Raw genomic sequence first — 26,437 nt, 5'->3', positions numbered from 1 at the left:
CGATTCCGCAAAATAAATGAACATGCTGTATATTTTACCGCGATGCGATCTATAAAAAAAATATGCAGTATGGGCACAGCAATTGCAGAATGCAATTAAAATTAATGGGATGCGTTTTGTTAGGATTATTTAAGCGTTTCCACAGCGGAAAAACGCGCCGGAAACGCTTAAAAAACGCAATGTGGGCATGCAGCCTAAAAATTGCAAGATTTACTACAGCAATATTGAAGAAAAAAAAAAAGAGGACACATTGAATATAAAACCCAATTTAGGGCTTGTGCACACGTTGCGGTTTTTGCTGCGGATCCGGAGCGGATTTTACGCTGCGGATCCGCAGCAGTTTTCCATGCGGTGTACAGTACAATGTTAACCTATGGAAAACAAAAACCGCAGTGCACATGATGCGGAAAAAAAACGCGCGGAAAAAAGAAGTAGCATGTCACTTCTTTCTGCGGATTCCGCAGCGGTTTTCAACCTGCACCAATAGGAAAGTGCAGTTGAAAACCCGCAGAGGAATCCGCAGAAGAAACCGCGTGAAAATCCGCAGTGAAAACCGCACTGATTTTGCACTGCGGATTTTCTAAATCCGCTGCGGAAAAATCCGCAGCAAAATCCGCATCGTGTGCACATAGCCTTACATTAGGTCCTTTTTTTTTTTTTTTTTGTAAATCTGTTTATTAAATTTTTCATGTTACAAAACAAACAGTTGGTAATAACAAAATGATTTGGAAGTCTTAAACTCAACCCATTCCCTCCCCCACCCAAAAACCCTTTCTCTGCATGCGCGTAACCATCAAAGCATGTTATGGAATTGGTGTATTGCCGCTTATCCGCTGTAATAAGTACCATTGGGTGTTTTCAAATTGCGCTCTCAACTTTTCCCTAGTCTCCAAAGGAAGAAAGCATCCATCCATTCCATTCTAAATATAAATTGGATCTTTATACGAATAAGCGAGAGCGATGGGGTTGCTGGATTCAACCATTGATGCAGTATGCTTTTCCTGGTCGACGAGGCCCATATCATGAGTGTTGCTTTGATATATCTGGATAATTTGTGGTGTGCCTCATCTAGAATGTTGAAGATAGACCATTGTGGGGTGAGCGTAAAACTGATTCCACACAATTTGTGCAGCTCAGCATGAACACCATCCCACAACTCCTGAACTTTCGGGCAACTCCACAGATGGTGGTATATATCAGTGTTGTGGGATTTGCACTTAGAACACAAGTAAACAGAGACAGGAGACATCCTAGACTGCAAATAGGGCGTGATGTAGGCTCTATGTAATATTAGTAGTGCCATGTCAGTGTAACTACTATATGATAGTACTTTCCTTTGCGCTAGTGTAGCGTCAAGAAGATCTTCCACCTTGAGGCCCGGGAGGTCCCTTAACCACCTAGCCACTCCCAAGGTTTTCCCCTCCCATGTCCATTTTTTGTGTATTACCAAGTAGATGCTACTTATAGACGCCGGTTGGGATCTTACATTTCTAATAAACCCATCTAAGTTTATCCTCCCTTCCCCCACTCCTCCAATCGACTGACATTTCTGTGCTAAGCTGCGCGCCTGAAGAAATTGGAATGGACTATTGCTAAATAGTGGGAAACGCTGCGATGCCATTTCAAAGGTTAACACCGAGAAATTAAGATCCAGTAGATCAATTGCTTGCCTACAACCCTGGGAGGCCAGATGTTTATAGAAGGATGGTGCAGTGCCCCTCAAGAACCCCGGATTACCAAGGAAAGGCTGATATGGGGACAAACCTGCCCTTAGTTTACAGATCTTTCTACAGCGTCTCCAAGTCAGTATTGTTTGCCACAGTGTCGGGTGATCCCGTATCTTCATCGGAAGAACCTCCCCTTTTAAATGTAGCAAAGCCGACAGTGAGATATGCGGGTAGAATTGTTGTTCTAGGTCAACATTGGCGAAATGAGAGACACCTCTTATCCAATCAATGGCATATCTAAAATTAGCTGCCAGATTATATCTACCCAGGTCAGGAAAGTTGATTCTGCCCTCTGCTCTTGTCGCCTGTAATTTAACAAGACCTATACGAGTTCTGCCTCCAACCCCCCAAATAAATTTACGAAAATTTGAGTTTAGTAAACCAAGATCTGTTCTAGACAGGAGATGGGGCAGCGTCTGAAAGGCATATAACAATTTAGGAAACACTATAATTTTAATTAGATGGCATCTACCTGAGAATGATAAAGTGAAATGTTTCCACGAATGGAGGAGACTAATTATGGAGGAGATTAGAGGTTTATAATTGACTCTATATAAAATGGAAGGGACCGCAGGCAACCGTATCCCCAAGTATTTAATAGATTCCTGGCTCCAATGAAATGGAAACAAGGGATCACTCAACCTCCCAGACCTGAAAACCGCTAGAGCCTCAGATTTACTATAATTGACCCTAAAACCAGAGCACTTACTAAATTTCTCCAAGATATTCATGATAGCCGGGATTGCCTGAGTTGGGTTGGCAATAAATAAAAGAATGTCGTCGGCGAAGGCCGAGATCTTTATAGATGCAGCTCCTACTCTCACCCCTTCAAATGTCGCCTCGTTCTGTAACGTCCTCAAGAATGGATCTAGTGCCAAATTAAACAAGAGGGGAGACAAAGGGCAACCCTGGCGCGTCCCTCGTTGGACTTCAAAGGGCTTAGATAAAGTGTCATTTACCGACATCCTAGATAACGGGTTTTTATAGATTGATTTAACTGCCTCACAGAACCATGAGCCAAACCCTCTAAATGATAGCAGATCAAACAGGTAACCCCACGCCACCCTATCGAACGCCTTATCGAAGTCTAGGCTAACCACAATAGTTTTCATATGATGGTTCACTCTACTGTAGGATATGGCTCCCAGGGCTGTTCTGATGTTGTATGTGATGGATTTCCTATGTACAAATCCGGTTTGCTGCAGCGAGATTAGATTAGGGATGATTCTTTATAGTCTGTCAGCCAGAATTTTTGTAAATATCTTGAAGTCTGAATTAAGTAACGATATTGGTCTATATCCTTCAACCTGCGAGTGATCTTTGCCTGGTTTTGGAAGAACAATGACAACCGCTTCATTGAACCGGTCGGGAAGGTGGCCATATTTAACTATGTTGTTATACAACTCACACAGGTGTGAAGTCAGACTGGTTCCCAGAATTTTATAGTGCTCGTTGCTGAACCCATCTGGGCCCGGTGCCTTAGACAGTTTCAGTTTAGTTATAACTTGTAAAATCTCCGAGGGTGTTATGGGGGAATTGATGGCCTCCCTTTCTTCTTCTGTGAGTGTCTGCGCCAGGTGATCTCTAAGAAACTCCCCACTCACCTCTTCCCCTCCCAACTCCGAACTATACAACTCGCTAAAGAATGCTCTGAATTCATCTACTATCTCCTCATTGTTTGCCAGGATGTGACCGTCACGTCGTTGTATTTTATGTATTTTCGTCGCTTTCCTATATGGATGTGTAAGGGACGCTAACACCCTCCCCGGTTTATTGCCCCATTTAAAATATTTATATTTTTGGTAGTCCAAGTTGAGCATAGCCATCTCATGTGCCAACACGTCCGCCTCCTCCTTAGCCCTCAACAACTTTTCCTTTGTCGGTGGAGTATTGCTTAGTTTAAAGTCCTTGTAGGCCTGAGTTAGTGATTTTTGTGTTTCCACCAATCGTTTCATTATGTCTTTTTTTGTGTGACTGACATAGGAAATAATTTGGCCCCTCAACACGGTCTTAGAGGCCATCCAAAACAAATGAGCGTCTTCACAATGAGCGCGGTTGTCACCCTTATAGATCTCCCATGACATCTGCAAATACTTTTTGAAATCGTCCAACTGATAGAGGTACGAAGGAAAACTCCACCTCCTCTCTTGATGTATTGGGGTCGTTAGATTAGGTTTAAACGTTACTGGGGCATGATCCGATATATGGATATTTTGTATATTTGACTGTGTTATTAGGGGTATTAGTGACGAGTGCAATAACCAACAATCAATCCTAGCGTGGGAGTCGTGTACATGGGAGTAGTGAGAATAGTCCCTTTCCAGGGGGTGTTGTATTCTCCACACGTCGACCAGGTCGAGGTGGTCTAAGAGTGATTGGATGCCATTCCCCCGCCCCAGTCCATGAGCAACATTACAACCGGATCTATCCATGGAAACGTCTGCTACTTCGTTAAAGTCACCGCCCATGACTACCCGAGATGTGTTATGATCAGGTGGCCTTGGAGCAGCATGAAATGACCTTCGCTGGAGCAGTGGTAACTTTACTGACTGCAAACCCTGATCCTATCACCGCAACTAGAAGTAGCCGTGGGGTGTGCCTAACCAGACCTAAACACCTCGACACAGCCTAAGGACTAAATATCCCTAAAGATGGAAATAGGAAAACTCTCTTGCCTCAGAGTAGATCCCCAAAGGACAGGTAGCCCCCCACAAATAATGACTGTGAGTAGGAGAGGAAAAGACACACGCAGACAGAAAACAGGGATAAGCAAAGGAGGCCACTTCTACCTAGATAGGAAAGGATGGTATAGGATACTATGCGGTCAGCATAAAAAAACTACAAAATATCCACAGCAGAAAAATACAAAAACTCCACCACCTAACTAAAGATGTGGAGAGTATATCTGCGACTCCAGCGAGTCCAACTAGACTGAGAAAAACATCAGGCACAGTCTAGCAGGAACAAAAATAGAAACAAGAAAAGCACAGAAAATAAACACATAGCAGTGTGTCTAAAAAAATGAAGCAAACACTTATCTTAGCTGAATTGGCAGCAAGCAGGAGAGGCCAGGCAGAGGACCAACACTTCCAAAGGAACATTGACTACTGGCAAGGACTAATGAGTCCTGCACAGCTAAATACCCCAGTCAGAATTGCAATTAGCAGAAACACCTGTCCAAGACTGCTGCTCAGGAATAACTGCATTACCATCAACAACCACCGGAGGGAGCCCAAGAGCAGAATTCACAACAGAGATGTATCCCACCCCGCCAAACTCTCCAACAATTTAACTTGGAATTGTGTCTCAGGTGCATTAGGGGCATAGATATTAACCAGGCTAAAATGCATTCCCTCAATTATGATTCTGACCAAGAGAAATCTACCTTGCGGGTCCTCCAGTGTATCAATGATCTCATATTTAAGGCCATTATGTATTAATATGGCTATTTTTACCACTATCATGAAGTACAATATGTCACGAGAAAACAATGTCAGAATCACTGGGATCTGTTGAAGCGTTCCAGAGTTATAACCTCATAAAGGGACATAAAGAATTGTAAAAATTGGCCCGGCCATTAACGTGCAAACCACCCTTGGGGGTAAAGGGGTTAACAAGTGAAATGCATGCTCAATTGGGTTGAGATCAGGTGTCTGACTTGGCCATTCAAGAATATTGCACTTCTTTGCTTTAATAAACTCCTGGGTTGCTTTGGCTTTATGTTTTGGGTCATTGTCCATCTCTAGTATTAAACGACGACCAATCAGTTTTGCCGCATTTGGCTGGATCTGAGCACACAGTATGGCGGCTCTGAATACCTCAGAATTAATTTGGCTGCTTCTGTCCTGTGTCACATCATCAATAAACACTAGTGACCCAGTGCCACTGGCAGCCATGGATGCCCAAGCCATCACACTGCCTCCGCCGGGTTTTACAGATGATGTGGTATGCTTTGGATCATGAGCTGTACCGCGTCTTCACTGTTTTTTGGAATGTGAAGCCTCAGCGCAAAGCGTATACTTCCTGCTAAGCAGAGAGGGGTGATTGTTTTTAATCCAATGTGTTTCTTGTAGGAAGATGATGTGAAAATTTTGTTTTTGTAAAAAATTTAGAACCTTTTTCCTCTTAATTGGAGTATTCAACCCGTTAACATTCCATGAGCACCATTGTAAAGAGCGGATTGCGGCATCTTTAGAGCTAGACTGATCCGCCATTAACCTACACCTTTGCGAACAGCCGTGTAACCTATGTATAAATACTGTGAGTGAGACCCCCACCCATCCCAGCGAGTGAGTGTAAGATCCCCCAGAACCAGAACATTATGTTTGCGCATGCAGAGACCCTCCCCCCCACCCATACCCCCACACCATTCAAACTTTTTAACTGTAACCAAGGTGCTCAGCCACAGAGTGAGCACTACATGAAAAATAAACATGTCGCCTAAGGGCAAAAGAGTATTAACATAAACGCGACATCACTGAAAAATGACAAGTTGTGACAGCTCTACTCGTCAGGTTTTGTCAGAGCTAGCAAGTGCCTGGGATTCCTCCTGCAGAAACTTCAAAGCCTTATCTGGATCACTAAAGGACCAATTTTTCCCCGCTATGTCAAAGCGCAAAGTTGAAGGATACTGCAAGCCAAAGCGAATGTTCTTATCCACCAAGAGTTTGCATGCAGGATTGAAGGCTTTACGTCTGGCTGCCAAGGCGGCCGAATAATCCTGGAACAAGAGTAGTTTGTGATTCTCATATAACAGGGAACGTTGTTTTCTGAATGCTGCTAAGATGCGAACTTTGTCCTGAAAATACCAAGACACCCGACAACAGAGTCGCGACTCCAATTTTATTTACCAGGATTCTATGCACATTGTCATTTTACTTCTTTATTTTAATGTAGTTTAAATAAACTTCAGATTTTTATAGTTCTGGTGCTGGATTATACATCTATTCTCCACTTTTTCTCCACTTCTAAATAGAGGCTAGAATATTCCAAAATAATATATAAACATTATATTATCTTTTAAGTATCGATGGCTTGAAAAGTCAAAGCTAAGAATCTGCATTAATGTCTCAGCTGGTAGGGGGGCTATGAGCAGCATTCATATTAACCGATCATGCCAGCAATAAGAATTTTTACAGCAACGTGATAAATTATAGTTTTTTCATTCTCCTTTATTCACACTGGCGGATTAGTACAATTGAAGACGAGGAATGGTTTTCAAACATTGAGAGTGGCAAAAGCAGGGGTTGAATGTGGGCATATTATTACTTGAGAATAACAAATCTACGGTATATCATACACTGGATGAAACCTATAGTTGTGCCATAAATGTATGTTTTTTATTAGGACTCTGGACAGTAGGCATTTCACTCCTACTCAATATCGTACCGATATATATTTGGACTCTTCCGCACCTATTTTCCTATTTTTCTCCTGTGTTTTTAACTTTAACCATTAGAATATGTATACAGTCATAGCCGAAAGTGTTGGCACCCTTTAAATCGTTACAGAAAACAAAAGTATTTTTTCCAGAAAATGATTGCAATTACACTTTTATTTCCTTTGTGTGTACTGGAACAACACACACACAAAAAAAAAACAGAAAAAAAGGCAAATTGGACATCATTTCACACGAGACCCCAATAATTGGCTGGACAAAATTGTTAGAACCTTTCCAAAATTGTAGGTGAACAACTTTGTTTCAAGCTTGTGAAGCTTGTTCAAACTCACCTGTGGCAAGTAACAGGTGTGGGCAATATGAAAGTCACAGCTGGAAACAGATAAAAAGGGGAGTCATTGACTCAGTTTTTGCATTGTGTGTCTGTCTGTGCAGCACTAAGCATGGAGAACAGAAAGAGGAGAAGAAAACTGTCTGTCTGTGGACTTGAGAACCAAAATTATTGAAAAATCTCAACAATCTCAAGGTTACAAGTCCATCTCCAGAGATCTTGAAGTTCCTTTGTGTAACACCGGTGGGTTGATACCTTGATACTTTGGCGCTACTCTGCATGTCTCTGCTTTAACCCTTTCTCCTCTCCCCCTAATGTGCAGGGATACTGTTGTCTTTAACCTATATGGATGCAGCTCAGTTCCCTGCTCCGCTGCGTAGCTACACATGTGCTGTGATGTCTTTGCTCTGCTGCATGACCATCCGCATGAGCGGACCCTGGCTGCCGCTGTGGAAGCTATCCGCGAGTTGAGAGGTCCTCTGCAGCTGGTGCATGACTTTCCACGTGTGTTCAGGCTAGCAGTCGCTGCCAGGTGCCCTAAGCCACAGTTCCTGTGCTGTAATGGTTTCAGTTTGTGCTTAGGGTGCGCGCGGCCACACCTTCCCTGCTTTTATTAGGGTTTGAGTGTGCACCTGTGTTGCTCCCTCTGCCTATTGCTGAGGGGCAGCTTCTATATAAACTCTCTCTTTCCTGTTGGGCGTTGCCAAAGCATTGCATTGTGTTTCTGAGTCTTGCCTTGTGTGTGGGGTATCCAGCTCCCATTCTGTCTGCAGTATGTTCTGGGAGAGCTGATACCTGTCTTCCGCCTGTTCTGGGTGCAGAGTACCCAGACCCGCCTATCCTGGAGGCTGCATATCCAGATCAGTTTGTGTTTTGTTTTTCCACCTATTCTGGGGGCAGAGTACCCAGACCCGCCTATCCTAGAGGCTGCATATCAAGATCTGTTGTGTTTTGTTTTTCTGCCTATTCTGGGGGCAGAGTACCCAGACCTGCCTATCCTGAAGGCTGCATATCCAGTACCTGACCCTGTCTGAACTGTGTCCTCTGTGTTATGTTTCTGAAGTCATTTTGTGTCTGACACCCAGTAACCAGTGTCTGAACTTCCTGGGCTCATCTTTTAAAGATGGAGTCCGGTGTTCTTGCTGAGCTCTTACTATGCTGTGCCCAGCCTGTTATGCGGTGCTAAACCCGTCCGGCCCAGGTCCAGTCCGGCGGTGCTTGCACCATCACGCTTGAGTTCTTTTCTAGGTCCGATGTCCCGGAGCCTGACGGCCGTAGCTGGGTACCTGATGACCGCCGCTGCCTGGTTCTGTGCCATCCGCGTTCAAGTCGATGACCGGGGCTGCCACGCCAGTGACCTGATACCCTGTCTGTGTCCTGATATCCTTCCTGTGGCTGATGTCCTGATGTAACTGATGCCTGGGCTGCCACGCCAGCGTCCCAGCCGATGATCTGAGCTGCCACGCCAGTGTCGCAGCCGATGACCTGGGCTGCCACACCACTGTCCCAGATGTCTATCCGGTATTCCTGATGCCCTGCCTGTGTCCTGATGTCCTAATGTTCTTCTTGTCTCCAATGTCCTGATGCTCTGCCTGTGTCCTGATGTCCTGATGACCAGCCTGTGTCCTGATGTCCAGTCCGTGTCTTGATGTCCTGATGTTCAGTCTGTGTCCTGATGTCTAGCCTGTGACCCGATGTTCCTCCGGTTCCCCCAGGTCCACCCTGTGACGATGTCCTTCCAGATCGGTGTCTGATATTCTCCTGCTGAACCTGTGCTACGCTGTCCTAGTAAGCCCGTGCCAGATGACCCTGGACTGCATCAACCCATGTTGACCACTGCCATCGTCTGACATCTGTCCAAGGTCAGTGTCTGATGTTCTCCTGCTGAGCCAGTGCTAGGCCTGAGAGAGAGGCCGTCCTAGTAAGCCCGTGCCAGATGACTCTGGACTGCATTAACCCGTGATGACCCCTGCCATCATCTGAAGTTCGTCCGAGGTCGGTGACTGATGTTCTCCTGCTGAGCCTGTGCTGCGCCTGAGGCCTGAGAGTGAGGCCGTCCTAGTATTCCCGTGCCAGATAACCCTGGACTTCATCAACCCGTGATGTCCTCCTGCCTTCGTCTTCTGTTATCCTGAGACGCGTACCGTACTCTGATGTGTGGAATCGGGATCCTGACATCATTATGTTTTGTTATGTACTGTGCTTTCATTTAAGTAAACTTTGTTTCTTCATACCTGAAGTTGTGCAGTGTAATCTAGTTCTGCATATTGCCATCTTGTCCAAATGCTCAGCTGCCACAGACCCTGCTCGCTGCCCTTCCCTAGTCTGGGTAGGTCCAGGTAACTCTATGTGGTCCAGTGGGTCCACATTCCATTCCTACTAGGGACGCTCGCCCCACGTTGTCACATCTGACGATGTGAAGGCGTCAGTTCGGCCGCGTCTGCGGTCGCAGCCGTAACACTTTGTCCACGGTGCATAACATAACCAAGAAGTTTACAACCCATGGCACTATAGCTAATCTCCCTAGATGTGGACGGCTGAGAAAAATTGATGAAAGGTTGCAACACAGGATAATCCGGATTTGGATAAGTAGCCCCAGTCAAGTTCCAAATAAATTCAAGCTGTCCTGCAGGCTCAGGGTGCATCAGTGTCAGCACAAACTATCCATCATCATTTGAATTACATGAAATGCTAAGGCAGGAGACCCAGGAGGACCCAACTGCTGACACAGACATAAGAAAGCTAGACTGCAGTTTGCCAAAATGTATGCGAGTAAGTTAAAATCCTTCTCGGAAAGCATTTTATGGACAGATGTGACCAAGAGAACTTTTGGTAAAGCAGATCATTCGGTTTACTGAAACCGAAATAAAGCCTACAAAGAAAAGAACACAATACATACAGTCAAATATGGTGGAGGTTCAAAGATGTTTTGGGGTTGCTTTGCCTCTGGCACTGGGTGCCTTGACTGTGTGCAAGGCACCATGAAATGTAAAGATTACCAAAGGATTTAGGGACAAAATGTACTATCCATTGCCAGAAAGCTGGGTTGGCATCCTAGCACACAGAAATGCATGGAAACATGGAGAGATCTGCAGTGGCCAAGAATCAGTCAGGATCTAAATTACATTGAACATCTGTGGAGAGATCTTAAAATTACTGTTGGGAGAAGGCGCCTTCAAATATGTGAGACCTGGAACAATTTGCTAAAGAAGAGTGGTCCAAAATTCCAGCTGAGAGGTGTAAAAAGCTTGTTGATGGTTATAGGAAGCAAATGATTGCAGTTTTTTTATTTCAAAAGGGCGTGCGACCAAATGTTAAGTTGAGGGTGCCAACTATTGTGTCCAGCTCATTTTGGGGATTTTGTGTGAATTATGTTCAATTTGCCTTTTTTTAACCTCTGTTTTTTTGTGTTGTTCCAATACAAAGGAAATAAACATGTACAGTACAGACCAACAGTTTGGACACACCTTCTTATTTAAAGATTTTTCTGTCGGGGCGTGTCCTAGCTGGCCATGTGAGTGGAAGCAGGGAAGAGTGCTCCTGCTGCCATAAGGACAAAAATCCTGCTTTAACCCCGATTTTCGGGTAAACTCACCTAAATCCGGCTGGCTGAAGGTCCGGAGAGTGCAGCGGTGCGGAGCAGCAGGTCCGGAGTCGGCAGCGATGACCAGGAGGCGGCAGAAAGACGCTGGCACCAGCGATGCAGGAGCCACCAAGATGGCTCCGATGCTAGGGAGGACGCCGAGAAGGAGAACGCCGCATGTCAGCAGCACATGGAGGTGGCCGCAAAGCTGCAGCAGTATGCCAGAGTGGAGGCTGCTGAGGAGGCAGAACCAGGATCTGGAGCTGGAGCTGACCAGGAGGAGGAAGCAAGCAAGGCTGAGCAGCATGAGGTACAGAGGGGGAAGGAGAGAGGCAGCATGGCGGGGGCTAGTGGGGGACCTGGAGCCATATCACAGGGAGAGGAGCCGACTCTTAGAGATGTTATCACACTGATCTCTTCATGTCAGCAATCCCTGAACTCCTTGGCCCAGCAGATGCAGGAAGTTAAAGGGGACACGGCACAGATTAATGCGGCTCTGCAGAAAATGGACAAACGTATAGGAGTGGTGGAGGAGAGGGTGAGCACGGCAGAAGATCACATAGTTAAGCTACAAAAAGCTGAAAAGAAGTTCGCCCAAGCAATAGCCGAGCTCGCTGCCAAAAATGAGGATCTGGAAAATAGATCCAGAAGAAATAACATACGTACAGTGGGGCTGCCTGAAAAGACTGAGGGGAGAAATCCCACTGAGTTTGTGGAGAACTGGCTGCTGAAGAAGATTGGGAACACAGTGTTGACAAAAGTCTTTGCTGTTGAACGGGCTCATAGGGTCCCGCCGCAGCCCCCTGCCCCAGGAGCAAATCCCCGTACCATGCTTGCTAAAATACTGAACTACAGGGACAGAGATATTATTCTCAGAAAGGCTAGAGAGATGGAGGATCTGACGGCTGGAGGTCAAAAAAATCGCCATTTATCCGGATTATTCCGCTGCGGTTCAGAAGCAGCGGATGAAGTTTACTGGAGTCAAGCGGCGACTGAGGGAGCTGGGAGTGCAGTATTCAGTGATGTTTCCCGCCAAGCTGAGACTGGTGGCTTTTAATAAGACCCACTTTTTCCTGACACCGGAGGACGCTACCCAGTGGCTTGATACTCATGAGAAAAAAACTTAAGGGAATGGGCGACTGACATTTTGGCAAGATCCAGTTGGGATTTGTTTTCTCTGTCGATGGAGGAGAGTTCTGCGCTCGTTAGCAATGGTTAAAGAGTTGAGCAACTGTTGGGGGTTTTGCTGGGCCATATTGAAGGAATGGCCAGAGGGGACAGTACCAACTACTAAGTACGGGGGAGGAGGGTTATGCTGGGTACTGTGAACTGGTTTGGTACTTTTTCTATATGTTAATATAAGTTGAAATGTTAAGATACAATAAAGTGAAAGTTGGGGGGAAAATTGTGATTGCTATGGCAGCGGGACGCGAATGGAGAGGGTTAAGTAAGGGAGAGTGTTCGCAGTGGGCAGTGGAGCCCCACTCTTGATGAGAGGAAGAATGCGTTACACTGGGGAGGTTAGGGGGGTAAGTTGGGAGGGGGCAGGGGCAGCTCATACTTGGGAAATTGGATACTTTAAGAAATGATGAGCCACATGATGGGAGATTGTATTAAAATATTGAGCTGGAATGTGAGAGGTCTGGCGGATAAAACACGGCGGGCGGCAAGTCTGCAGTATGTCCGAGAACAGAAGGTCTCAATGATATGTTTGTTAGAGACACATTTAGTGCGGGAGAGGGTGAACATATTGAATAGGCGCTGGATACAGAGGGCGTATCATTCTACTTTCTCGACGTACTCTAGGGGTGTGTCTGTGTTAATACCTGCGGGGGTGCAGTATGAGGAGGTAATGGTAAAAGAGGATGTCGATGGTCAGTATGTGGTGGTGAAATGTAAAATGAATGGAGTATTGATGTGTATAGTGGCAATGTATATTCCGCCCCCATACTCAAGCAAGAAGATAAGAGAGGTGCTGGAGAGGGTAGAGCGCTGGGGACCGTTACCATTACTAATTATCGGCGACCTTAATAATATATGTGATGACTTTTGGGATAAGAACAAAAACCCCCAGAATAGGACGGCGGGACATACCACTACGTTTGGGACTTATGTCGGGGAAGTGAGCATGGTTGATTTATGGAGAGTTAGGCATATCGGGGAAAGGGCGTATTCATGCTACTCACCAGCTCATGGTACGCTGTCTAGGATTGATCTGGCACTGGGTAACCGATTACTAGATACGATGGTAAGGGACGTGAGATATTTACCTAGGGCTCTCTCAGACCATAGTCCAGTTGAAGTGGAATTTCGATCAGTGGGGACACGGAACGGGAGCAGAAGGGAGTGGAAAATTCACCCTAATTGGCTACACAGTATAGACTTGGAGAAGATTAAGAAGGAATTGGTGGAATTTTTTGAGATAAATGAGGGTAGCGTAGATGTGCTTACTGTGTGGGAAACCATGAAAGCGTACTTGAGAGGGCTGTTGTTTAGGGATATTAGCAGGTGTAAGCGGAAATCGAGAGAGGCAGAGAGGCTGGCGATAGATGGGCTGAGGGTGGCTGAAGATGAGATGGTAATAATGGGTACTTTGGAGGCTGGGAGGAGGTTAAAGGCAGCTCAAAGCCAGCTAGAGGCGGTCTTGCTGAGTAAGGCTGAAAGGAAGAGGGAATTCATGAATTTGGCCTATTACCAGGAGGGTGAATCAGTGGGTCATTTGCTGTCGCTGGTGGCATCTGCCCAGAGAAATACTTCCTTTGTTCACTCTTTGGTGACTGGGAGTGGTGTTGCTGTTACTGAGACTTCAGAGATTTTGGAGACTTTTGCAGATTTTTACGCAGACTTATACTCCTCTCGGGTAGATGGGTCAATGGAGGACACGGTGGCGTTCCTTGAGGAGTTGGAGCTCCCGAGGCTGAGTGACACAGCTAGGGAGGATTTGGAGGCTCCCATTACGGAGGAGGAACTGGGACGGGCATTGCAGTCGATGGCTAATGGGAAGGCGCCTGGCGTAGACGGATTTCCTGCCGAAATTTATAAAAGCTTGGGGGAAGTGTTGATCCCTAAATTGAAGGCGGTCTTGGAAGAGGCTATGAATGGTGGAAGGCTACCGGCATCTATGCGGGAGGCCACAATAGTGGTGATTCCAAAGGAGGGGAAAGACCCGACACAGCCGGATTCATATCGGCCAATTTCTTTGCTTACTATCGACGTTAAACTCCTGGCTAAGGTGTTGGCGATGAGGTTGACAAGTGTTATTTCTGGCATGATACACTCAGACCAGTCTGGCTTTATGCCTGATAGGTCAACTGCGATTAATCTACGAAGGCTGTATATGAACTTGCAACTCAAAGCCGATAACTGTGGCCAGAGAGTTATTGCATCTTTAGACGCTCACAAGGCGTTCGATAGTGTGGAGTGGGGGTATCTTTGGCAGGTGTTGCGAAGAATGGGGTTTGGACCGCAGTTCATATCATGGATTCAATTAATGTACTCGATGCCGATGGCCAGGGTTAGGGTAAACGGGGAGTTGTCACGGACCATACAATTGGCTAGAGGGACGAGACAGGGGTGTCCGCTTTCCCCCCTTTTGTTTGCTCTGGCGGTGGAACCACTGGCTGCTACGCTTCGACAGTCTGATGAGATGACGGGGTTTAAATATGGGGTGATTGAAGAAAGGGTGGCGTTGTATGCGGATGATATTTTGTTGTTTCTGGCTGACCCGGTTGCATCCTTGGAGGGAGCCATTGGGATTATTGAACGATTTGGATCAGTGTCGGGGCTTAGGATAAACTGGAGTAAGTCTATCTTGTTTAAGGTGGACGATGTGGATGGGGAGCCATTGGAGGACGGGCGACTGGAGGTGACGAGTAAATTTAAGTACCTGGGAATATGGGTATCTATGCCGGTCACTGACTATATACATAAGAATCTGACTCCAATCTTGGGTGCCCTCAAGGCAAAAGCGGATGCATGGCTTAAGCTACATTTGTCTGTGGTAGGCAGGGTGAATCTTATCAAAATGATTCTGATGCCGAAAATATTGTATATTCTTCACAATGCGCCGGTTTGGATACCACGTGGGAAATTTAGACAGATCAACTCTCTGTTTAGGAATCTGATTTGGGGGAGGCAGCATCCGCGTATCAAACTGGAGACACTTCAGCGACCCAAGGATGATGGGGGTCTGGCATTGCCTAACCCTGAGTTGTACTTTCTTGCAGCCCAGAGTCAGCATTTAAGGGGCTGGGCGCATGGGGGGTCATCTGGGGCAGTACAGCGGTTGATGGAGGTGGTGACAAAAAGAAGGCCAGTGGTGCAATGTTTGGAGGATGGATCCTTGGAGAGTTTGGGGAAGCTATATCCGACTTTGCTGTTGATACGCAAGCTGTGGAGTAGATTGAGGCACATACGTGGGATCACGGACTTGACTAGATACTCGCCGCTATGGCATAATAACAATCTGAAAGAATTTGAGGCATTGGGGGTACTGATAGAGTGGTTGGGCAAAGGGATTCAGTATGTGTATCAAATAATTGAACAAGGTGAACTGAAATCATTTTCCCAATTGCAGGCGGAATTTGGTATCGGGACTGCAGGGGAGTATCAATATTTGCGGATGAGGCATGCCTTTGGAGCTCAGAGTAGGAACGGAGGTATTAGGATTCAAAGGGATATAGTACTGGAGTATGTGTGTAATGATGGGACGACTGGAGGAGTCATATCCACTCTGTACAGGGATCTGTTGCACACTTTTCTATTGGGGTTTCCAATAATGGCAAGAGCTAAATGGGAAAGGGATTTGGGCCCAATAGATAACGAGACTTGGGAGTCGGTGTTGGAATGGATCCCAAGACTGTCGCTGAGTGAACTGTATAGACTGTCACAGCTCTATTTGATACACAGAGTTTATAGGTCTCCGATGGTGCTATATAAGGCAGGATTGCGTAATGACTCTGAATGTCCGAGGTGTAAGTCTACGGATGCAGACATTTTCCATATGATGTGGACATGTCCGAGGTTGGCTGCCTTCTGGGTGGTAGTTTTGAGTCGTATGGAAGGTGCGTATGGATGCACGGTGCCAAGGGATCCAGTTGTCTGTTTGTTGGGATGCGTGGATGAGATTAGAGTGGATAAACACCTAAAGATAGCTATAGCCAGATTGTTGTATATGGCTAGGAAGGTGATAGCTAGAAACTGGATTAGGGAAGAGCCGCCGTCAAGAGGAGAGTTCCTCCAGTATGTGAAACAGGGCCTGACACTAGAAAAAGGGATTTATAAGAAGAAAGGGAAAACTGAAACGTTCAATAAAATGTGGTCTCCATGGATTGCTATGGGATAGTAATGTGAAGTGTGGCTTATACGAATGGTTGAGGGATTAGATACTCTATTGTTTTAATGATGGTAGTAATTAACAAGATGAGCTGCTTTGTGGGGTGGGGGTGGGGGGCTTTGGGATCGAAGGGGGCTGTTTGAAGGGGGATGGGGGGGGAAATACTCTATATTGAAAATGTAAATGTAACATGTTAATTGCCTTGTTATTCTTAATAAAAATTTATTTGAATAAAAAAAAAAAAAGATTTTTCTGTATTTTCATGACTATGATAATTGTACATTCACACTGAAGGCATCAAAACTATGAATTAACACATGTGGAATTATATCAACAAAAAAAGTGTGAAACAACTGAAATAATGTCTTATATTCTAGGTTCTTCAAAGTAGCCACCTTTTGCTTTGATGACTGTTTTGCACACTCTTGGCATTCCCTTGATGAGCTTGAAGAGGTAGTCACCAGGAATGGTCTTCCAACAATCTTGAAGGAGTTCCCAGAGATGCATAGCACTTGTTGATCCTTTTGCCTTCACTCTGCGGTCCAGCTCACCCCAAACCATCTCGATTGGGTTCAAGTCTGGTGACTGTGGAGGTCAGGTCATCTGGCGTAGCACCCCATCGCTCTCCTTCTTGGTCAAATAGCCCTTACACAGCCTGGAGATGTGTTTGGGGTCATTGTCCTGTTGAAAAATAAATGATGGTCCACCTAAACGCAAACCGGATGGAATAGCATGCCGCTGCAAGATGCTGGTGGTAGCCATACTGGTTCAGTATGCCTTCAATTTTGAATAAATCCCCAACAGTGTCACCAGCAAAGCACCCCCACACCATCACACCTCCTCCTCCATGCTTCACGGTGGGAACCAGGCATGTAGAGTCCATCCGTTCACCTTTTCTGCGTCGCACAAAGGCACGGTGGTTGGAACCAAAGATCTCAAATTTAGACTCATCAGACCAAAGCACAGATTTCCACTAGTCTAATGTCCATTCCTTGTGTTCTTTAGCCCAAACAAGTCTCTTCTGCTTGTTGCCTGTCCTTAGCAGTGGTTTCCTTAGCAGCTATTTTACCATGAAGGCCTGCTGCACAAAGTCTCCTCTTAACAGTTGTAGTAGAGATGTGTCTGCTGCTAGAACTCTGTGTGGCATTGACCTGGTCTCTAATCTGAACTGCTGTTAACCTGCGATTTCTGAGGCTGGTGACTCGGATAAACTTATCCTCAGAAGCAGAGGTGACTTTTGTTTCTTAAAGTAATGATGGCCACTTGTTTTTCTTTACTTAGCTGCTTTTTTCTTGCCATAATACAAATTCTAACAGTCTATTCAGTAGGACTATCAGCTGTGTATCCACCAGACTTCTGCAAAACACAACTGATGGTCCCAACCCCATTTATAAGGCAGGAAATCCCACTTATTAAACCTGACAGGACACACCTGTGAAGTGAAAACCATTCCCAGTGACTACCTCTTGAAGCTCATCAAGAGAATGCCAAGAGTGTGCAAAACAGTCATCAAAGCAAAAGGTGGCTACTTTGAAGAGCCTAGAATATAAGACATAATTTCAGTTGTTTCACACTTTTTTGTTAAGTATATAATTCCACATGTGTTAATTCATAGTTTTGATGCTTTCAGTGTGAATGTACATTTTTCATAGTCATGAAAATACAGAAAAATCTTTAAATGAGAAGGTGTGTCCAAACTTTTGGTCTGTACTGTATATAAGAAAATGTATGTAATTGCAATGAATTTCTGGAAAAAATACTTGATTTTCTGGAACATTTTAAAGGGTGCCAACACTTTCAGCCATGACTGTATATGTCAATGATATTCAAGGGGAATTAAAACATGTAAAATTATTAAGAAAAAAATAAAAAGTAATAGATCACTATTAGGGCTCATTCACAAGTCAAATTTTTTAGATTGTATGGGACAGTGCACAGGCTGATTTTTTTTTAGGAAAAAATCGGAGACATGATCGATTTTGATCAGAGCACAGAAAAAAATAAATAAATAGGAAAGCACTTGGATGAAAATTTTTTAACACTGCCAGAATGAAGAAGGTAGAAAAACCTCTTTTTTCCTCCACGTATGAGAAAAACTGATGGCACTTGTACTACATGCTGATCAAACTTTGACCAGAGTCTGATCAAAATAATCTATTTTTCTGAAAATCGGTCGTGTGAATGAGCTCTTACTGTGTTGTATACAAAAACACATATTACAATATTTCACAATCATTATGGTTGCATAAGAATGCTGCAGTGTCTGTAGACTGTGAGCCCTCGCGGGCAGGGTCCTCTCTCCTCCTGTACTTGTGTGTGCCTTGTTTTACTCATGTTTATTGTACTTGTCTATATTTGCCCCATTCACATGTAAAGCGCCATGGAATAAATGGCGCTATAAAAATGAATAATAATAATTGTATGTCTTTTCTATGAATGAATTATTGTATCTACAAATTTTGTGTAGAGCTGGGGTCTCACACACGCGGCCTGCATGCGGTCTCTGAGCTCCATTGTGTGGACCCAGGGCCCCTGAGACAATCGCATCCAGGGAGTCAGGGGACCGTTGATGTCAGTGCTTGCTTTCCACTGAATGTGTGTCCACGGACGCACATTCAAATGAAACGTATTGCCGCACAGAGACCAGATCTTTGCAATACCATTTGCTGGCCAATCAGAGTCCAGCATCTGACTCCGGCGTTCCGGCACGGTCGCAAATTACGTAATTGCTAAGTGCCTTGGCTGTAGAGGAGGAAGAGGACACTGTTTGCTGAGGGAGTGAGGTCTGGTGAGAAGAATTTTTTTTTTTTATATGTATGTTAAAAGCGCAGAATGGGGGACATAATTACAAGATGGTACCAGGATGGGGCATTACTATAAGATGGGACCAGGATGGGGACATTACTATAAGAACGGACTAGGTTAGGGACCTTACTATAAGATGGGACCAGGATGGGGGCATTACTATAAGATGGGAGCAGGATGGGGGCATTACTATAAGATGGGAGCAGGTTGGAGGCATTACTACAAGATGGGACCAGGGTGGGGATATTACTATAAGAACGGACTAGGTTAGGGACCTTACTATAAAATGGAACCAGGATGGGGACCTTACTATAAGATGGAACCAGGATGGGGACCTTACTATAAGATGGGAAAAGGATGGGGACCTTACTATAAGATGGGAAAAGGATGGGGACCTTACTATAAGATGGGAAAAGGATAAGGACCTTACTATAAGATGGGAGCAGGTTGGAGGCATTACTACAAGATGGGACCAGGGCAGGGATATTACTATAAGAATGGACTAGGTTAGGGACCTTACTATAAGATGGAACCAGGATGGGGACCTTACTATAAGATGGTACCAGGATGGGGACCTTACTATAAGATGGAACCAGGATGGGGACCTTACTATAAGATGGTACCAGGATGGGGACCTTACTATAAGATGGAACCAGGATGGGGACCTTACTATACGATAGGACCAGTATAGGGCGTTACTACAAGATGGGACCAGGATGGGAGCATTACTATAAGATAGGAGCAGGATGGGGGCATTATTATAGGAACAGATTAGGTTGGGGACTTACTACAAGATGGGACCAGGATGGGGGCATTACTACAAGATGGGACCATAATGGTATCACTGAAAACGCCATCTTCTCCTGCAAAAAAAATCCACTTCCCTTCATATTCAAGTTTTTCCATGTGTGGCCCATTTACCCGGCTGAGTTTGAGACCCCTAGTGTAGAGGATAGAAAGAAGAGACGTCGTCTCAAAGTTACAGCCACATTTTTTACTTGGGGATAAAGTGAAGACAGGCCACATAAGTGATCTCCATACCCCTTCCCCCCCCGAATCCAACGTTGCATATTGCTGCACGCTCGCAAAACCTCCGAGACTGAAAGCTGGCTCAAAGGAAAATCTATCAGCCGGGTTCCAGTTTCGGTGGAGAGCAGTGCTGGCCCTTCTTTTTTTTTTTGCAATCGTTATGGGTCTTTCCTTCTGGACCACCATTAATCAAAACTTCTTACATGTCAAGACTTTTGTGCAGTTACAGTTTAAGCTGAAACCTCAAAAATACAAAATACTCGTGTGACGTCGCGACCAATTGATTTGAAATGATTCAATGCCGAGTATACAGTAGTCTGCGCACTTACCTGCACGCTTCCACAAGAATTTTTGCTCTGTCCAGCTCTTGCTCTGATACAACCACCGTCCTGGGGTCCGTAATATTGAAGAAGTGCTTCAACCTCCCCATGAAAGTGCTCTGGTCCCATCTTGGGGCATCAATGTTATATTTGGAAACGTCGACTTCCATATTTTGTCAACCTGGTTTAACTGTAAATGAACAAAATATTACTATGGCCTCATCTGCAAGAAGGTTCAGTCATTCATTCCTCGCCCTCTGCTAACTAGGTCCACAGGCTTGTCATGTCCATTCAGGGTCACAAACACAGTGGACTGGTGTGCTACATGGTCAAAAAGCAGTTTTGTTATTTTTTTTTTTACAAGATTTTAAAGGGAATCTGTCAACAGGTTATTGTTATATAATCTAACATCAGCAAGAGGAAGGGGTAGAAAGGCTGATTTCAGCGATGATTCACTTAGTTTACTGGGTCCAGCAATTGTGATACAATCACAGTTTTCCCTGTGCAAATCAAGCAGAGCTCAGAATGCTGAGCCCTGTATAACCCCGTCCACACCTCTGATTAGCAGCTGTCTCTGTACATTGTATATTGGCAGAAAGCAGCTAATCACATCTGGAGGCGTGGTTGGAGGCTCAAAACACCTAGTCGTCTAGCGATAATCTCCGGTTGATAAAACACTGATTCTATTGAAACATCAAAACACAACCTAGTAAGTGACACTTCACTAGAATCAAGGTTTCTGCCCCTACATCATGCTGCTATCACATTACATTACAAAACCCTGCTGACTAATTATCTTTAAGATGTAAAAAACTCATTGGGGGAACTTAACCTTAAAGTATGTCATAAGAAACTCACAGTGATCATACACGAGGGGGTGTTCATGTAAGGCTATGGACATGCTGCCTACGATTCCCCCTTGAAGAAACAAGTTTGTTGTAGTTGAAATGAGTATAATGTGAGATGTCATGTAAAATGTAATAAGTGTTAATGATGAGTAATGTGAACTGTTGTCACGGGGTTACTGCAACGGAGCGGAGCCAGAGGACAGCAGCATCTAATTGCTCCTACTTTGCTGCTACGAAGCAGCACTTCTCTGGCTTATTAAACATGTTTATTTCTTCCAGCAGAACAGGGGTTAATTGGCCCTGTTGGAAATTCTTGTGTTCAGCTGTGCTCGGTTAGCCACTACTTTTCCCTATATAATCAGGGCTCTATTACTAGTCCTTGTCAGAGTTAGCTTTATGCTGCATGACAATAGGAGGGAGAGAAGTTGGTATGAGAAGGAGTGCTGGAGGAGATATTAGTGACTGTTGTTTGGTTTGGAAGTTGGGCAATTCCTTATCCTTCCCTATTCTGGTTTCTTCCCCTTCCTGCACACCCCGGAGGATTCCTCTGTTATATGTGAGTGTATATTTTGTGTGTGTGGAGTTTTCAGTTTACCCCTTGTCTTTGTTACCGTTTGTCAGGTTGGTGTACTGCAGTGCACAGTAGCCCCCGTATTCCTGAGTGGGGGAAAGGGACAGACGAAGGGCCAACTTAGGAGATAAAGCAAGGGCGGAGGCCTCCATGTATTCGCCTTCTATAGTTTTTACCCACTCCTGTTTTTTTTTTATTATTATTTTATTATTATTATACATTTTTATAGCGCCATTTATTCCATGGCGCTTTACATGTGAATACGAGGCAAATATAGACAAATACATTAAACATGAGCAGATAACAGGCACACGAGTACATAAGGAGGGAGGACCCTGCCCGCGAGGGCTCACAGTCTGCAGGGGATGGGTGATGAAACACTAGGAGAGGGTAGGGCAGGTTTTGGCTTACAAATGGAGAGAGTGTGTGTGTGTGTCGCAGTGGATAGCACAGCAGCCTTGCAGCGCTGAAGTCCTGGGTTCAAGCCCCACTAAGGACAACATCTGCAAAGAGTTTGTATGTTCTCTCCGGGTTCTCCGGTTTCCTCCCACACTACAAAGACATACTGATAGGGAATTTAGATTGTGAGCCCCAATGGGGACAGTGATGATAATGTGTGCAACCTGTAAAGCGCTGCGGAATATGTTAGCGCTATAGAAAAATAAAGTTTATATATATATAGTAGAGGACTTGAGAGAGACAAAAACAAGGGGGATGAGAAGCATGTATATATATTCACACATACACGTGTGCTCTTGAAGCGATGGCCTTATCTACTGTACACACACAGCGAGTTCTCTCCTTTGGGGCCAGATAAGTCCTCAACATGAGTTTTCTTTTGTAGATGACGTGGTCGAAGCTGCACCATCTCTAACTTTACAAAATAATTCAGAAAGCACAAGCAGATACTGGAGATCCTGTGCCAGCGACGTTTGGTGAATCATTCCCCAGATAAAAGACTGTTAGCTGACGGCTTATGGGAGCCATGGCCTGAAATCCCCCGCACTCCAGCTGTAGGATTCACAGATCCACCTTAATGTTTATGCTACAACTTCAAAGAAACACCAGAAACCTCCTGTACCAAAACCCCAAATCCTCAATAAGGTACAAAAGTGGAATGTTTCTATGGACATTGGGGATCTGTAGGGGATTACTGAGCCCTGGATGAGAGTGCAGCAGATCACTGTCACCTTAACTATGTTACTATGAACTCAGTCGAGGGGTTCAAGAGAGGCCTGGATGTCTTCCTGGAGCAGAACAATATTGTATCATACAATTATTAGGTTCTGTAGAAGGACGTAGATCTGGGGATTTATTATGATGGAATATAGGCTGAACTGGATGGACAAATGTCTTTTTTCGGCCTTACTAACTATGTTACTATGTTACTATGTTACCTTATGTTACTCTTGGAGTGTCAGCTCTGTGCTCATCCACTGATGATACATTATATGGAGAGTAGTGGGATCCCCTGCCCATATACTAGTGATAATGCTGCACAACATCTGGACTCCCTCCTAAATGTTTCCACGTGCTATAAGCATTCACAGACATACAGCCAAGGAGACACAGAACATCCGCTGCCCATCAGTGACACGTGCACCGAGCTGCCCACTGTACCGTACCTGCACCACTGTCAGCTCCTCGCTATACAAGCATGCACCACTAGCCATTCACACTCAACTCCTTCCGTCCACGCTAGCTACTTGACGCGTCATATCCAATCAGCAGGCAGGATTTACACCGCCGACCAATAGAATGACAGCTCTCGGGCACCGCCTACTTACACTGTACTCATTTCTGATCGGCGAGTTAGATTGTTCGCGCATGCGCGATACAGATCCACAGTCAGCTCCGGCCAGGTTTTATGGGCGGGGCGGAGGGCGTGGTTAGAACGTGTGTTTAGGCAACCAGTTTACGCAACGTGACACGCCCAGCGTCGTTACGCGTTACCAGCAGCTTGGGTGACGTAGTTGCCCCTGGTAACCTGGAGAGTCGTGGAGAGGATGGTGAGTGATGCGGAGCGGGCCGTCGGTGATCGGTGTCGGTAGATCGGGATGGGGGGAGGGGAGGAGATAGTGGGGATGGAGAGGTAGGAGGCTGGGGGAGCAGTGTGGGGTGGAGGACAGGGCTTTCCCGTTGCTGGGACGCCATGATGCTGAGGAGGATGGATCCTGGTGACTCACATAAGAGGATCTGCAGGGATTAGATGATCCAGAGCTGTGCCGGATCCCCCTCATCACTGGATCTGCAGTCACCGTGATCACAGTCAGGGTTACCGGCTCCTGACCCTGGTGACCCCACATTAATGGTGGATGTTCCTCAATGATCAGTACAGGATCTACTCGCAGACGAAACTCCTCAATCAATCGATCCAGTTGTGATAAAAAAAAATCCGGGCGAGTTCTGTAAAATCTCGTCCGCGGTCCTGGTGCTATAATCCGCTGCGGAGTTTAGCTACAGTTCTGGCTTTTCTCAGATTTCTGTTCGCAGCCCAAGTTTTATGATGTAATTATAACGTGAGTTACTGTAATTAGTGACTGGGGGTCTTCAGTGTAACATCTGTTGGGATAGTCCTGAGTCTGATGACCCCCCAGGACAAGCCCCGCGGCCATCACCCGGCGGCCATCACCCGGCAGCCATCACCCGGCGGCCATCACCCGGCAGCCATCACCTGGCAGCCATCACCCGGCAGCCATCACGGATCTCTCTGCTGCCAGCGATCGGCTCTGCTGACCATTCAGACATCTTCACACCTGCAGGTGTTTATTCCATTGGCCTGGTCCTTAGGTTCCCCCAACATCTGCTGGAGGGGGAGTGATGGGAGACCCCCATATACATCAGTCTTGCTAACATTGGTGGCTTCTGCCCACTTTAATCAAGTGTGTATGGAACTTTCCCATTTGAATAAGATTAATACCGGCTGAGATTTTGACCTTATTATTCATCCGTCATCTACAAATTTTGGGTGACGGCAAACTGCCAAAAATGTGATGTCAGGTTGTTTGTTGTTGTTTTCTTTCTATTTCCCTTTGATAGGTGAAGTTACCAAAGTTTGGCATGTGGGGGATCACTTGGAACTAATCGTCTGGTTTGTTTATGGGCAGATCGTCCGTACCATGGATCGTCTGCAGTCGGACCAATACGGTGGGCTCGGTGATGAAATTCACGTAGAGCAAATTGTAATTCCTCTAGTAAAGGAGTCTACACTGCGCGATGTGTCAGGCCGCATAGTTGCCGGTCGGGGGTCTTTCAGTAGCCTGTTTACATGGTCCAGCTATGCTTGAGATGTGCACTGACCGATCTGTAATGTCACCATACTGTTGCTGAAGAAGTCCGCCATCCCGAAACTAATAGACCAATAATAATCCACAAAAAGGGGATAATAACGCCACACAGTGACCATACAGTATGACCGCCATCCTGTTACTGAACAGCCACAGTGCTAGCACTAATATTACCGCCAGGGGCATTATAGACAGGAGCTCTGGTGATCATGTCAGAGTATATAGTACAGGTGACTTACCAGGAACACATCCAAGTGAAGGCGGTCATTTTCACGTTTCTTCTTCATTCAGCGCAGATCGCCATGATTTCTGCCAGCAAGGGCTCGGCTCTGCAGAAAATAACCCTGAAATCTATGATCACTCCTATAGCACCTCTGCACTGCGCCCTGGTGCCCTGCACAGTAACAGTAACTTTTGTTCCCTTCCCCCCCCCCCCCCCCATAGTAACAGTATCCTTAAAAGTAAAATATATTACAGTAGTAATAATGTCTCTCCTACAGTAATTATGTTCCGCAGCTACCACCATAATCTAATAATATACAGTCATGGCTAAAAGCGTTGGCACCCTTGAAATTGTTCCAGAAAGTGAAGCATTTCTCCCAGCAACTTATTGCAATTATACGTGTTTTGTTATACACAAATGAGAGAAAAGAAGGCAAATTGGACATAATTTCACACAACAACCCCAAAATGGGCTTGATAAAATTGTTGGCACCTTTCAAAAATTGTGGGTAAACAACTTTGTTTCAAGCATGTGATGCTCGTTCAAACTCACCTGTGGCAAGTAACAGGTGTGGGCAATATGGAAATCACACCTGAAAGCAGATAATAAGGGAAGAAGCTGGCTCAGTCTTTGCATTGTATGTCTGTGTATGCCACACTAAGCATGGAGAATAGAAAGGAGAAGAAAGCTGAGGCATTGAGGACCAAAATTGTTGAACAGTATTAGCAATCTCAAGGTTACAAGTCCTTCTCCAAAGATCTTGATGTTCCTTTGTCCACGGTGCGCAATATAGTCAAGAAGTTTGACTACATTTGAAGCTGTCCTGCATCAGTGTCATCGCAAACTATTCATCAACATTCGAATGAAATGCATTGCTATGACAGGAGACCCAGGAGGACCCCATTGATGACACAGAGGCAAAAAAGCTAGACTACAGTTTGCAGAAATCCTTCTGGGAAAGCATCTTGTGGTTAGATGAG

General features: G+C 45.3%; 2 protein-coding genes across 2 annotated transcripts in view; one reads left to right on the top strand and one right to left on the bottom strand.

The window, feature by feature from the left end:
* The window catches only part of SFXN2 (sideroflexin 2), an 89,607-nt gene extending 65,943 nt beyond the window's left edge, over positions 1 to 23,664 (bottom strand). The window contains exons 1-2 of the mRNA XM_069753716.1: positions 23,573 to 23,664; positions 20,538 to 20,718 (exon numbers count right to left, since the gene is read on the bottom strand). Coding sequence (XP_069609817.1) covers positions 20,538 to 20,698 — 161 coding nt within the window. The 5' untranslated portion in view covers positions 20,699 to 20,718; positions 23,573 to 23,664. The remainder of the gene's footprint in view (positions 1 to 20,537; positions 20,719 to 23,572) is intronic.
* A 193-nt stretch (positions 23,665 to 23,857) lies between these two features.
* Positions 23,858 to 26,437, top strand: part of ARL3 (ARF like GTPase 3) — a 68,913-nt gene continuing 66,333 nt past the window's right edge. Inside the window, exon 1 of the mRNA XM_069753715.1 lies at positions 23,858 to 23,956. Within this exon, the coding sequence (XP_069609816.1) occupies positions 23,954 to 23,956 (3 nt within the window). The 5' untranslated portion in view covers positions 23,858 to 23,953. The remainder of the gene's footprint in view (positions 23,957 to 26,437) is intronic.

This window comes from Ranitomeya imitator, chromosome 2 (genome assembly GCF_032444005.1).
Source record: "Ranitomeya imitator isolate aRanImi1 chromosome 2, aRanImi1.pri, whole genome shotgun sequence".
Lineage (NCBI taxonomy): Eukaryota > Metazoa > Chordata > Amphibia > Anura > Dendrobatidae > Ranitomeya > Ranitomeya imitator.
This window is presented reverse-complemented; position numbering and strand designations above follow the sequence as displayed.